At 39.1% G+C, this 16,057-nt stretch overlaps 1 protein-coding gene and 1 long non-coding RNA gene across 7 annotated transcripts in view; one reads left to right on the top strand and one right to left on the bottom strand.

The window, feature by feature from the left end:
• Positions 1–16,057, bottom strand: part of LOC128653787 (uncharacterized) — a 161,319-nt gene that overhangs the window by 126,076 nt on the left and 19,186 nt on the right. The gene's annotated exons all lie outside the window — the stretch shown is intronic.
• The window catches only part of MACF1 (microtubule actin crosslinking factor 1), a 413,635-nt gene continuing 406,114 nt past the window's right edge, over positions 8,537–16,057 (top strand). For all 6 annotated transcript variants that reach the window (XM_053707285.1, XM_053707286.1, XM_053707290.1 and 3 more), the window contains exon 1: positions 8,537–8,741. In XM_053707285.1, coding sequence (XP_053563260.1) covers positions 8,648–8,741 — 94 coding nt within the window. In that variant the 5' untranslated portion in view covers positions 8,537–8,647. The remainder of the gene's footprint in view (positions 8,742–16,057) is intronic.

Below are 16,057 nucleotides of genomic sequence, written 5' to 3' on the forward strand. Positions count from 1 at the left end.
GGCAGATTAGGGATTAATAATATTTAACTAGTGTTTAGGATGCGGGAGTGCGGCGGTTTAGGGGTTATATGTTTATTATAGTGGCGGCGATGTCGGGAGCAGCAGATTGGGGTTAATAATTTCATTTTAGTATTTGTGATGCGGGAGGGCCTCGGTTTAGGGGTTAATAGGTAGTTTATGGGTGTTAGTGTACTTTTTAGCACTTTAGTTGTGAGTTTTATGCTACAGCTTTGTAGTGTCAAACTCATAACTACTGACTTTAGAATGCGTTACGAATCTTGAGGGATAGGCTGTACCGCTCACTTTTTGGCCTCCAAAAAAGCTTGTAATATCAGCGCTATTGAAGTCCCATTGAAAAAATACTTTACGAAAATTGCGCAAGTTAATTTGCAGCACGGCCAAAAAAGTGTGCGGGACAGCTGTACCTACAAGACTCGTAATAGCAGCGGTAGTGAAAAAGCAGCGTTATGAGCCTTAACACTGCTTTTTTACTCATACCACAAAACTCGTAATCTAGCCGTTGATATGTTAATCTGTGAATAGACAATTGTTAGAGGTTTGATGTATTGTTCATATGTTTGCTTTACTGTTTAACCAATTCCCTCTGTAACCTAAAGCCCTGTGACTCTGGGATGCCAGGGTGTATAAATATGTGTGCTGCTTTTAAATATGGTGTTCATTTTGTGTTCAGACCACTGTGTGTTGCCTCAGTTCTGTTCACCCCTATAACTTTAGACTGCGGTCAAAGGGAGATACCAGGAGCTATTGCTCTGGATAAAGGGATGTCCAGGACAAGGGAAGTGTTCTGACAGAGGTACTCATTCAGGGTACCAGGCGGTACATCACAGTATGTACTACATAGTTTTGTCTTTATGAATTAGAGTTAGGCATACCGTTAGGTTTAGGCTAACCCCTTGGATGCCATCTTTGGAATTCTTTTGGTTCAAGGAATCTGTAACATATATCTGTGATATTGCTGCACATGCAACCTTGTTGTTTCCAGTAAAAAATCCCATGAAATGTTTGAGAACTATAGGGCCACCTTTTGAAAAGAAAGAAAAAAAAATATTGCCCTCTTTAAATGATGAGGGATCATGGTTGTTGCCTGCAGGCCCAGATTCAGTGCCCTCCCACACTTGCTATACTTCCTGGTGCCTTATTGATTTTGAAATGACCGTTTTCATACTAATGTAACCATTCTCACCTATTTCCAATAAACGGCCTCACACTCCCCTGGGCCACAATGGGATTGAATTTATGGATTCTATTATTGAACATCCCAAGGGTCAGACTACAGAAATGTACAAGTTTAGGGGACAATTTCCCCATTTTGCTTACCTCCTCTGGCCTATGATCCTTCTCTGTACAGTATACCTTTAAAACACATTTTAAACTATACTCTGATGTTGCACTATACCATACTTACATTGACAGTTAAGCCTGAGACAAATTATGTTGTTCCTGAATGCACTTATATAAACTGGTGATGTAATCCGGTTGCACCCTGGGTGAGGCTGGGGCCCTGCCCAATAAAGGGACAGGTTGGCAGTATTATTGGCATATGTTGTTGTGATTTAGAGCTTGAAAACACACAGAATTGAATTGGGAACAATAGGTTTACACATAGCTGGTGGGGAGTGGGAAGGAATGTGGTTTGGCTCAGGTGGGCTCTGTATATCATGCATGCCTTGTCTGTGATCTCATGTAGATAGATTTATTGCTATAAATTGCATAAACTTGGCACATACCTTGCCTGTCACTGCATGTGTTATGACCTTATTGGTGAGGTATGTGCATATGCAACCTCCCTACCTTGTAAACTGCCTAGAGTGGGGATTGCTCACACATTAGCAATAGGGTGATTGTATTCTAATGAAAGCTGTATGTACAGAGAACAGAGCTATGTGTACATTTATATCTGATTATAACCAGGGCAGCAGGGTCCCTCTGACTGGGTGCTGATTTTGCATTATCTGTTTCCATGGAGACACAGAAGTCTGAGCAGCCATTCTTCTGGTTGCCATGGTTACTGAGCTCTCCTTGCAGATTTCCATGTAGGGGGAGGGGTTCCCCATGGTCGTAGGCTCTCCCCATCTCTTCCTGCCTTTGTTCTCAAGCTCCCATGCAAGTTTATATACAGTGTTCTCCAGTCAATCAGTCACTGACCTGACACATATGTGTGATTCCAGAGTCTTCAGCACTTTGTGTATTACAAACATACTTGCTCACAGCTCTGCAGCTCCTGGCTACTATAAAGGACCCCTCCTTCTTCTGACACTGACTTTCTCAAGATTTCCCAGGACCAGTAAATGAATGCTTCTATGGTCAATTATTCATCAGTTAAGGTTGAATGGTCAGTCATGCCACCACAGGCAACTGCACATGACTGTACTAGTTACCTGGGCCTTGTGGTTTGCGACATACAATGAGGGAGAAATGAAGGACAACAAATTGCCCTTATAATATAAAAGCATTCTGATTTAATCTCTTATCCTATGAAGTTGTTTTAATATAAGGGAAATGCCTCAATTTAGTGAATAACCTACAATAAACAGAAAAGGGGAATACGGCTGAATCCTGCTAAGTGACTCTTTAGAACCTATCAATTGTAAATCTCTCAATAAAAGAAGGTGCATTATGAGAAAATGTATTATTGAAAGAGGCACAAATGTATCCTTGGGGATTTTCATGAAGATTAGGGTTAGCTTTCTGGTGTGGGAGGGACTCTTTTGGGTTTGAAAACCTCTTAATCCTAAATAATATGGAGATTTTACTCAAACTGATTTTCTGTAAAAATGAGATTAGTGGAGCGGCACCAGTGAAGCTGTAGCATTAATCCTACTGCTCTATCAAGGATTGGTCTTGTAATTCACATGATGATGCTCAGATATACTGGTTGGTTAATACAGAGACAGAATATGTTTTATAGGAACAGACTGTAGCTACTAACTCACTGAGCTTTCCATTAAAGGGGCATATGAAGAATACTGCTGTTACAGACCTGTGGCAGCACTTAAAGGGACATTCTAGTGTGGAAATACTATGCTCTATTTCATGACAGAATTTTATTTTAAAACAAATGCCCTTATTTTTCCATGTTTCATTGCTCAAAGTGGGTTAGATATATATTCAGACTTGTAGTCCTAGAGCATTGTCATTATGCTTCAGGTGAGAATATAGCCAGTGACTGGAGTATACTCATGAATAACTGCAACTTGTTTGCTCACCTGTGTATTTAGCCACCCAGCAATGGTTAAATAAATAGTATTAAAAAAAAGGAAGTTGTTTAAAAATTAAATGCTCTGATGGAATATTGCATTATATTTTTTATACTAGAATGCCAATTTAATGTTCCATAATAATTCCCTGGCTGTCAGAAAGAACTGCAAGTCCAGCCTTCTATGGTAAACAAAAATGCCTGATCCATTTGTGAGGCTTGGATACTAAGAGCTTCCATTAAAACATTTTCATCATCAGCTCCTTATATCTGAGATGTGTTGGCTTGATAAAGATAATAAATGGTGTGTTGAACTGCACACAAGTGTGCCATAAATGCTTTACATTGTCTATAAAGTCTGCAGAACCATGTGAACAATCTACTGACAATGTGTGTATGTCACCTGCTGCATCACCCATGACGTCACTGGCCTATTAGGGCTAAATGTGAGCATTCTGTTATGCAAGCACATAACTTTATAACATAGCTCATAGCTTGCCTGGTGTTTGATTGGCTAGGCAGGCTGACTGTGATGCTAAAAAGCCTAAAATCCTGCACTGTCATATAAGTGCTTATTATGTGTATATGTGCTTAACATTACTAGATCTTTAAAAATTGTAAGTCTTTACAGGCTTAAAGAGAGGATGACACTTCAAAACTTTATTTTAAAGGAAATGTGACATTAAACTTGAGCACACAAGTTTCTCCTTCTTGGCTGGTTCTGATAAAGATACTATTCAACCTGAACTGAACGTTTTTTCTTATAAAAAAGAGAGAGAGAGAGAGAGAGAGAGAGAGAGAGAGAGAGAGAGAGAGAGAGAGAGAGAGAGAGAGAGAGAAAGAAAGAGTAAACGTTGCAAACAACTTTACAATTACTCCTTGTATCTTATTCTATTGGTATCCTTTGTTAAAAAAAAAGAATACATAGGTAGGCTTAGGAGCTGGGAGCTAGCTGCTGATTGGTGGCTGCACATATATTCTTCTTGTCTGTTCCTTTCCATTGTGTTCAGCTAGCTCACAGTAGTGTATCATATACAAAAGGATACAAATAGTATGATGCAAAATTGATAATAGAAGTAATTTGGAAAGTTGTTTCAAAATGTATGCTCTATCTGATTAATGAAAGAAAATGTTGGGGTTTTATGACCCTTCAAACACAAAATGTAGTTGCTAATAAAATGTTTAATTACATGTAGTAAAAAAATATTTGTTATGTACTTTCACAATTCATTTTGCCAGTTATACCTAACTGGCCACAGTAAAATGTGTCAGGACACACTGTGTTTCTAAAGATATGTCTCTGGACTGCAAAAAAATAAAAAATTTTCATAGAAAAGTGACAGTTTGGAATGCATGTTTTGCATGTAAGATATTTTGTAATACAATGCTTAATTGCATACATATATAAAAATAACATTGTATATTTAAATGTGATTAATTCCTATGTACAGTATGTTTAACAGAATATGACTGTATCCAGCATATTTGTTACAAATTGACAGTCAGCAAGATTATTGAGGAGCCAGCTATAACCATTTTAGAAATCAATGTTTGTATTTAAAAATATGTGGAATTATCCAGTGTTAGGAACTAGAGGTAAACTTCAAGGAGTTTTTTAACCCAAATAGTTGGGATTTGTCAAACCATGACTTGTGGCATCTAATTAACGATGCTCAAGTAAACAAAGAACAGAACGTGTAATGACAGTTGACTCGATTGTTCAAATGGTGGAATGCAAATGCCCAATCAGAAAGGATCCGTAAGTTTCAGTTTGGTATATACATCTCCTGAATGCAGGAGACGCTGATTTGAGTAACATATCACTTTAAAGGGACATACATGAAAGTCAAAAAGTAACTTTCATAGTTAAAGGGACAGTTTAGTGAAAATTAAACTATCATGATTCAGATAGGGCATGCAATTTTAAACAACTTTCCAATATACTTTTATCATCCAATTTGCTATGTTCTTTCGGTATTCACTGTTGAAAACTAAACCTAGGTATCCCATAGGGGCCGATTTATCATCGGTCTGTCTGACATGATCCGCTCAGCGGATCATGTCTGACAGACATCAATGAATGCCGACAGCAGCATACGCTGTCAGCATTTATCATTGCACAACCAGTTTTTGCGAACTGCTTGTGCAATGCCGCCCCCTGCAGATTCACAGCCAATCGGCCACTAGCAGGGGGTTTCATTCAGCCTAATCGTATAGGATCGGGTAGATTGATGTACGCAGCCTCCGAGCAGGCGGACCAGTTATGGAGCAGTGGTCTTAAGACCACTGCTTGATAATTACTGTTTCTGGCGAGCCTAAAGGCTCGCGCGGAAACAGGGGCTTGATGGAACTTGATAATTCAGCCCCATAAACTGATTTTTAAGTTGTTAAAGGCCGTGTCTTATCTAAGTGCAGTTTGAAAATGTTTCAAAGTTTCGACAGTGCTAGTTTATATGTGATATATAGATAACATTGTGCTCACTCTTGGGGAGTTGTTTATGAGTCAGTGTTGATTAGCTAAAATGCAAGTCTGTCAAAAAAATGAGCGTAAGGGGCAGTCTGCAGAGGCTTAGATACAAAGTAATGACAGAGGTTAAAAGTGTATTAATATAACAGTGTTGGTTTTGCAAAACTGGGGAATGGGTAATAAAGAGATATACGGTTTAACTTTTAAATACATTTTTTGGAGTAGACTGTCCCTTTAAGAGCAGGGATTGGCCAACTGATGGCCCAATTATCTCATGTAGTCCTCTGCAGTTGTCCTTGCGGCCTAAGGTACGAAGCAGAACTAACAATTTGTGCAATCGTTTTTGGAGCCCCAGGAAAAGTTAAAAATGTGTTTTGTGGTGGCCAAAACGCAAAACAGGCTTCTGGAGCGGAGAGCAGTAGGTACCCTGCACTCTTACCTAAACCCGATGTGCCATGGGATATTTAAGGAAATATATTATTTTTTGTTTGTTTAATAGCCATAAATGTAAATGTGGCCCTTAAGGCTGTTAAAGGTATTAATCTGTGGCCCTTATGTTTTAGGAAGCTGACTATCGCGGGTTTAGAACATGCAATAATTTAAGAGACTTTTTAATGTACTCTATTATCAAATGTACTTTTGATACTCTTGGTATCTTTTGTTGGAAAGCATACCTAGGTAGATTTAGGAGCAGCAATGCACTATTGAGAGCTAGCTGGTGATTAGTGGCTACATTTGTCTCTTGTCATTGCTTTACCAGATGATTTCAGATAGCTCCCAGTAGTAGACATGTGCGATTCGATTCGGTCCGAAACGAAATTCCGATGAATTTGTCAAATCCGGAGATTCGGATCGATTTGAATTTCCGAATTGCGGTAGTGCCGAATCTACCGAATAAATCCGAATCGATTCAAATTTTTTCAGTAGATTCGGATGGCCGTGTATTACACTAGTATTGTACAGTATACTAGTGTAATACACAGCACATCCCACCTAACACTGACCGAAATTCCGAATCAATTTGAACCGAATCGAACCGAATCAAACCGAATTTCCCACGAATCCGAAAGAATCTGAATTAATTTGAAACAAATTCATTCGATTTCTTCCGAATTTGAATCGATCCGAACCGAACCAAATTTTTCGAGGCTGCACATATCTACCCAGTAGCACATTACTGTTCTGCAGCATATTTTATTTATAGCTTTTCTATGGATAATACAGTTATATTCATGTACTTAGTATAAGTGGTGGTTTTAACAGGCAACAATAGCTATTGCAAACAACAAAACAAAGGTAAAGGACCATTTCTAAACAATGTAATACTCTACAGTAGGTAAAATGTATCATTGGGGACACATTAAAATGGAGAAAAAGAGTACAATGTCCCTTTAAATAAATTTACCCAGGACAGGACTCTGGGGAACCATTTGTAGCTCAGTGGTTTATGTAGATTTCTGCTGCCCTAAGCACTGAAAACCTCCTGCCTCCTGGACCCACCACCTTCCCAATTCCTTCTGCCATAGAGACAGGCCTAGCAAACATAATTCAAAATATACCCTGGCCCTGGTACTGCAAGAAATCATTGGATCCTACATTGCTGGATACAAGATGATTGTTGCTTTCTGAGGCAGCAGGACTTCTCAAACCACTCTTGATCCTCTCCTAGGCAACATGAGAATATATTATTAGGGCATGCCAAGAATAGGGTGCTCTTCTGTTTAGTCCTTGGCCGCAGTGTGACAGGGGGCACACTCTGACTAAAGCTGCCCACATTATGAAAGTAAATAGGTTGCTAGCACTGTAGACAGCAATGAATATGGAACAGATAAAGTAAGGAGCTATTTAATATCTTGCATTCTTTATTATTTATTGGAAACCCACAATATTATGTCATGCATTTTTGTTTTAATTAAAAAAAACATCCACATAGTGTATGTTGGTTTATTGAAGTCAAAGTCTACCATGAAATATTTAAAATATTGTGTTTTCCTGTCCTTTTTTTTTTATTACCCACTGGGTATAGATTACCTACATTTAAAGGGACATGAAAATTCAAAACAAAAACTCTCTAGTTTGTGTCTGTTTGATTACACTTTAGCTTGCATAGAACAGTGTGTTTAACTCCTGCACAAAGGTTATACACAGTTAAAGTTACCACCACAGCAGCAATGCACTACAGGGACTGAACATATCTGGTGAGCCAATTACAAGAGGCACATGTTTGTAGCCATGAATCATCAACTAACTCCCAGTAGTGCATTGCTACTCCTGAGCTTACTAGGTGTGTTTTTTCAACGTAAAAATACCACGTGAAGGAAGTACGTTTGATAATAGAGGTCATTTGAAAAGTCTCTAAAACTGCATACACTATCTGAATAATGATGAGACAAGAAACATAAAAACGTTATATCGTATAAGAAAGGGCATAATTTCAAAATTTACTTAAAATAGGTTTGAATAATATCTAAGGTTTACTTAGTTTTTAAAACTATCACGAAGTGATTTGCTATCCATAATTCATTAATAAAAAGACTGCTAACTAGCTAATATTTAAATGTTCCTATATTCAGTGGGTCCGCTTTATCGTAATCAGCCATATCCATTTAGATCATGTTGTAGTGATACATTTATGTTTTTTACTGTTATCCTCGGCGCAGTACCTCTTGTTTCTCCACTCCATAACCTAGCACTATACTACATGCTTCCTTTATTATTGTTCAGAGCCAGAAGCATTTCCACATTTTTCCGCCAGATGTCCCCAGTATCCAGCTGTCTCCAGAGCCGCACTTCTCCTGGCCACTTGGCGTCGCGCCTCTCACTGTGCTGCTCCTGTGTTCCCTGCTCAGTCCCCCACCCCACGGTCAAGTCTCCCTGGGCGGGGAAAGGAGCCGGAAGTTGGATTCAGAGACATTGGAGAGACCGGTGGGCACCGGGCACTGCGCAGTAGGGGAGCGGGCATCATGTCCGGTTACATACCGGGGCAGCTCCCCTTGGACCGCAACCAGGAGAACGAGTTCGTTCGGGCTTATGAGGGTGTGCTGGAGAGATATAAAGGTAATGGTTGTGAACTTACACCGGGGACGTGGGAAGGAGAACTCGGAGGTCTGGACTCTTGTTAGGGTTGTGTTGCCGACAGCAAGATCTACACCCAAGGGCAATCTGTGACTTATATAGATGTGTCGGTGAGGTTTAAAATTGACAGAGAAAACAGTAATGAAGTATAGAAGTGGCAGCACAAGAATACAGTACTGAGGTATGAAAGTGACCCATACAGTAATGAGGTATAACAGTGACAGCATAAGTATACAGCGCTTGGGTGTACATGTGACAGCAGCAGAATACTGTACTGAGGTATATAAGTGACAGCAGCAGAATACTGTACTGAGGTATATAAGTGACAGCAGCAGAATACTGTACTGAGGTATATAAGTGACAGCAGCAGAATACTGTACTGAGGTATATAAGTGACAGCACAATAATACAGTACTGAGGTATATAAGTGACAGCACAAGAATACAGTACTGAGGTATACAAGTGACAGCAGAAGAATACAGCACTGAGGTATACAAGTGACAGCAGCAGAATACTGTACTGAGGTATATAAGTGACAGCACAAGAATACAGTACTGAGGTATATAAGTGACAGCACAAGAATACAGTACTGAGGTATACAAGTGACAGCAGAAGAATACAGCACTGAGGTATATAAGTGACAGCACAAGAATACAGTACTGAGGTATACAAGTGACAGCACAAGAATACAGTACTGAGGTATACAAGTGACAGCAGAAGAATACAGCACTGAGGTATACAAGTGACAGCACAAGAATACAGTACTGAGGTATATAAGTGACAGCACTAGAATACAGTACTGAAGTATACAAATGACAGCACTAGAATACAGTACTGAGGTATACAAGTGGCAGCACTAGAATACAGTACTGAGGTATACAAGTGACAGCACAAGAATACAGTACTGAGGTATACAAGTGACAGCACAAGAATACAGCACTGAGGTATACAAATGACAGCACAAGAATACAGCACTGAGGTATACAAGTGACAGCACAAGAATACAGTACTGAGGTATACAAGTGACAGCACAAGAATACAGTACTGAGGTATACAAGTGACAGCACAAGAATACAGTACTGAGGTATACAAGTAACAGCACTAGAATACAGTACTGAGGTATACAAGTGACAACACTAGAATGCAGTACTGAGGTATACAAGTGACAGCACTAGAATACAGTACTGAGGTATACAAGTGACAACACTAGAATGCAGTACTGAGGTATACAAGTGACAGCAGAATAATACAGTACTGATGTATACAAGTGACAGCAGAAGAATACAGTACTGAGGTATACAAGTGACAGCAGAAGAATACAGTACTGAGGTAAACAAGTGACAACACTAGAATACAGTACTGAGGTATACTTGTGACAGCAGAAGAATACAGTTCTGAGGTATACTAGTGACAGCACTAGAATACAGTACTGAGGTATACTAGTGACAGCACTAGAATACAGTACTGAGGTATACTAGTGACAGCAGAATAATACAGTATTGAGGTATACTAGTGACAGTAGAATAATACAGTATTGAGGTATACTAGTGACAGCAGAATAATACAGTATTGAGGTATACTAGTGACAGTAGAATAATACAGTATTGAGGTATACTAGTGACAGTAGAATAATACAGTATTGAGGTATACAAGTGACAGAAGAATTACAGTACTAAGGTATACAAGTGGCAGCGCTAGAATACAGTACTGAGGTATACAAGTGACCGCACAAGAGTACATTGCTGAGGTATAAAAGTGACAGCACAAGATTACAGTGATAAGGTACAAAGCTGATACCAAGGGAATAAAGTGTTCAGGTATAAAAATGACATCAAGAAAATACAGTGCTCAGGGACAAAAGTGAGAGGAACAGAATTCAGTACTGTGGTGTATGAGTTACAGCAAGTTAATTTAGTGTTGAGATATAAAAGTGATGTAATGAGAATGCAGTGTTCAGGTGTGAAAGCGAAAGCAAAATAATACAGTGCTGAGATCTAATAATGACTGCCTATGTATAAAAGTGATAGAATAGAGTGCTGATGTATAAAAGTGATGGTGATAGAATAGAGCGCTGATGTATAAAAGTGACAGTGATACAAAAGAGTGCTGATGTGTAAAATAGACAGTGATACAATAGAGTGCTGATGTATAAAATAGACAGTGATACAATAGAGTGCTGATGTATAAAATAGACAGTGATAAGGTAGAGTGCTGATGTATAAAAGTAACAGTGATACAATAGAGTGCTGATATATAAAATAGACAGTGATACAATAGAGTGCTGATATTTAAAAGTGACAGTGATACAATAGAGTGCTGATATATAAAGTAGACAGTGATACAATAGAGTGCTGTTATATAAAGTAGACAGTGATACAATAGAGTGCTGATATATAAAGTAGACAGTGATACAATAGAGTGCTGATATATAAAATAGACAGTGATACAATAGAGTGCTGATATTTAAAAGTGACAGTGATACAATAGAGTGCTGATATATAAAGTAGACAGTGATACAATAGAGTGCTGTTATATAAAGTAGACAGTGATACAATAGAGTGCTGATATATAAAGTAGACAGTGATACAATAGAGTGCTGATATATAAAGTAGACAGTGATACAATAGAGTGCTGATATTTAAAAGTAGACAGTGATACAATAGAGTGCTGATATTTAAAAGTGACAGTGATACAATAGAGTGCTGATATATAAAGTAGACAGTGATACAATAGAGTGCTGATATATAAAGTAGACAGTGATACAATAGAGTGCTGATATATAAAGTAGACAGTGATACAATAGAGTGCTGATATATAAAGTAGACAGTGATACAATAGAGTGCTGATATATAAAATAGACAGTGATACAATAGAGTGCTGATATTTAAAAGTGACAGTGATACAATAGAGTGCTGATGTATAAAATAGTTATACAATATAGAGGGCTGTTGTATAAAATAGACAGTGATACAATAGAGTGCTGATGTATAAACAGCACAGCAGTATAATACAGTGTTAGGGTATAAGAGTGACAAGAGTGCGGTGTTCAGGTATAACAGTGACTGTAAGCGAATACAGACCTGGGGTACAACAGTGATCAAAGGAGAATACAGTCCTGAGATGTAAATGAGACAACAGGTGTATATAGTATTGGAGTGTAAATGTGACATAAAATCTATACAGTGGTGGAGTATAAATGTGGCAACAAGATAATGGTGACCTGGGCTATGTGTGGCAAGGAATGTTCAGTGCTGGGGTGTAAGTGTAGCACAAGGAGGAGGCAGTTGCTGGGTGACAAATCTCACGGCATAAGCTACGGGATATAACTGACAGCAAGAGGAACTAGTCCTGGGGTATACATTTGGCAGCAAGAGGAGTGAGTCCTTGGGTTTAGTTGTGACAACAATGAAGATAAATACTTTGTTTATATATGTGACAGAAGGGGATGTTGGGTAAAAATGTGAGAAGAGGTGAAATTGTTAGGGTGTAAATTGACTGTGCTTATTGTGACAAGAAGAGTGATTCTCTGTGTATATATCTGACATCAGGCAGTCCTATATTACACTGAGTGCAAGAAGAGATTGATCCCTGAGATATACCATTAACAGCAATGAGAGTTGGCACAGGGGTATAACTGTGGCACAATGAATACAGTGCTATAATAGTGAGAGCAAGAGATTTCTGTGGGTATAACCCTGTAAGTAAAGAGTGAAAGTATTGGAATATAACAGGAACAGAATGTTACCGGGGTAATAAACCACCAGATGTACACAATAATGATATCACAAGTCCCTGAGGAGTCTTATAACCATATACAGGCACAAAGCCTCATGGTGATTGCTGACACAAAAGCATTCAAACTCCAATGACATTTACATAGATCATTCTCTCTAATAATAATAATATATACATTACTAGCTTGTCATATAACTGTATTTATATAAGGATGTTATGTACATTACAGACTTGTTACATTACACCTTGTTTGATGTACTTTTCACTCTGTGCTTTGTTGCTGTGATTGGTTAATGGGATTCTGCACTATAGCTGTATATTAGTCTGACATTGCTGTTGTCCAGCTGTTTAAGAGTAGCTCATTTTGTCCGGCTCATCCTAGTCTTAAAGGTGTCTGAATGGAAAGGTGTGGTCCCTGAGTAAGGGTGTTCCCCGCCTCCCCTCAGGATAGACGCTGGGAAGACAGCCAGGTGTGTCCCAGACATTTGCTTCCTTCCTGTCTCTCTTTAATCTGTTCTATGCCTGAGATTTAAATGGCAAGGCAACTATAATTCAGGGCCAGTGTAGCTGTTGTTACTGCAAAGTGGCATCAGAGGGACAAAGTGGAAATCAACTGGCCATACTGTGATGCAGGGCACTAGTGTTACTGGAATGTACAAAACAGGAAACGCACTAGACTGGGGGCTTTAGGTGACTGTTATCAGGGGGAACAGTAGGCAGGTGACTAGTTTTACTGGTGTTACTGGTGTAACAGTTGTTTATAGGATTCTATGCAGCTGGTTATGGGATTCTCAGCTGTCTCAGTCTCTCCCCCAACTGGAATTTCTGGTGTCTAATAAATGTATGTTTGTCTGGTTAACCCTTTATATGCTCAAATTTCTGAGCTGCTACATGTCTTGACACACATATGTGGTGTAATTTCAGATTAATGATTGGGTATCATATTTACAAGTGGGATTTTGCTGGCATTTTGTTTTTTTATGAAATAATATGTGGCATACCTGCATATACCAGATTATATGTATTTGGAAGTAGAAATGATTCTGCCCCTGGTTTGGTGGGCGTTTTTATATCTTTTAGCATTTGTGAAAGTTAAAGATGAATAAAAAGTATAATATATATATATTTGACATAGTTGCAATGTTGTAGCATTTACAGATTCTTGCTGAGTCTTAAAGGATTACTTTCTGTTATAATTTTTAAGCTAAACAACTAACATATTAAAGTTAATAAACATTAATTAAAACCTACTGACCTATATTTTCTCCAAAACGAAGTTTCATAAAGTTCTAAAAGTTATATCTTTTATTCGCCGATGATGTCACGTTATCCTGCCCACTATTTTCAGCACTGCATGTTCAAAATACTTAAACCAATAACTTTGTGTTTAAAGCGCCATTTTGAAACCTAGGTATTGTAAACAGATTGGTACAGAGCAAAGGATACCCACAGAGTGGGTTTGGAAAACAATTAAATTTGAAGACAAGATTTCTGATATACGGTAGAGATATGTTAATGAAATGCTATTGATAAAAAGCGTATTTGGGGTAGTTAGTTAGTAACAGGCATAGAAAATATTTACTTACAGTGGCCCTTTAACCCCTTAATGACCAAGGACGTGCAGGGTACGTCCTCAAAAAAAGGCAGTTAACGCCTGAGAACGTACCCTGCACGTCCTCGGTCTGGAAAGCAGTTGGAAGCGATCCTGATCACTTCCAGCTGCATTCAGGTTATTGCAGGATGCCTTGATATTGAGGCATCCTGCAATAACATTTTTCAGCCATCCGGTGCAGAGAGAGCCACTCTGTGGCCCTCTCTGCACTGGAGATTGGTGGCTCTGTTCGTTGGTGGGTGGGAGCCGGCATGGGAGGCGGGTGGCGGCCATCGATGGCCCTTCTGATCTGGAGGGGGGGGGCGGGATCGTGGGCGGGGATGCCCGGGGGCGCGCACGGGCGTGCGCACGTGCACGGGGGGGGGGGGGGGGGGGCGCGTGCACGGGGAGGGAGCGGGTGGGAACCGCTACACTACAGAAAAAAAGTGTTGAAAAATGAAAAAAAGGCTTGAAAAATAAACAAATAATTTTTAAAACAAACACATCAGTTAGGTGGTGGGGGTTGGTCTGTGGGGGGGGGGGGGAAGCTACACTACAGAAAAAATGGCCAAAAAATAAAAAAAAAACATATTTTTTTTGCAAACTGGGTACTGGCAGATAGCTGCCAGTACCCAAGATGGCCCCCAATAAGGCAGAGGGGGAGGGTTAGAGAGCGGTTTTTTGGGGGGGGATCAGGGAGGTTGGGGGCTAAGGGGGGGATCCTACACAGTAGCATATGTAAATATGCTAAAAAAAAATTTTTAAAAAAAAAAACCCTTTTATTTTAGTACTGGCAGACTTTCTGCCAGTACTTAAGATGGCGGGGACAATTGTGGGATGGGGGAGGGAAGGGAGCTGTTTGGGAGGGATCAGGGGGTGGGATCAGGGGGTGGGATCAGGGGGTGGGATGTGTCAGGTGGGAGGCTGATCTCTACACTAAAGCTAAAATTAACCCTGCACGCTCCTTACAAACTCACTAATTAACCCCTTCACTGCTAGCCATAATACACGTGTGAGGCGGAGCAGCATTTAGCTGCCTTCTAATTACCAGAAAGCAACGCCAAAGTCATATATGTCTGCTATTTCTGAACAAAGGGGATCCCAGAGAAGCATTTACAACCATTTGTGCCATAATTACACAAGCTGTTTGTAAATAATTTCAGTGAGAAACCTAAAATTGTGAAAAATTTAAAGTTTTTTTTAATTTGATCGCATTTGGCTGTGAAATGGTAGCATTAAATATACCAAAATAGGCCTAGATCAATACTTGGGGTTGTCTACTATACTACACTAAAGCTAAAATTAACCCTACAAGCTCCCTAAAAGCTCCCTAATTAACCCCTTAACTGCTGGGCATAATACACGTGTGGTGCGCAGTGGCATTTAGCGGCCTTCTAATTACCAAAAAGCAAAGCCAAAGCCATATATGTCTGCTATTTCTGAACAAAGGGGATCCCAGAGAAGCATTTACAACCATTTATGCCATAATTACACAAGCTGTTTGTAAATAATTTCAGTGAGAAACCGAAAGTTTGTGAAAAAATTTGTGAAAAAGTGAACAATTTTTTTATTTTATCGCATTTGGCGGTGAAATGGTGGCATGAAATATACCAAAATTGGCCTAGATCAATACTTTGGGTTGTCTACTAAAAAAAATATATTCATGTCAAGGGATATTCAGGGATTCCTGAAAGATATCAGTGTTCTAATGTAACTAGCGCTAATTTTGAAAAATAATGGTTTGGAAATAGCAAAGTGCTACTTGTATTTATGGCCCTATAACTTGCAAAAAAAGCAAAGAACATGTAAACATTGGGTATTTCTAAACTCAGGACAAAATTTAGAAACTATTTAGCATGGGTGTTTTTTTTTTGTGGTTGTAGATATGTAACAGATTTTGGGGGTCAAAGTTAGAAAAAGTGTGTTTTTTTTCAATTTTTCCTCATATTTTATAATTTTTTTTATAGAAAAT

The sequence above is a fragment of the Bombina bombina genome, chromosome 3 (assembly GCF_027579735.1).
Source record: "Bombina bombina isolate aBomBom1 chromosome 3, aBomBom1.pri, whole genome shotgun sequence".
NCBI classification, from domain to species: domain Eukaryota; kingdom Metazoa; phylum Chordata; class Amphibia; order Anura; family Bombinatoridae; genus Bombina; species Bombina bombina.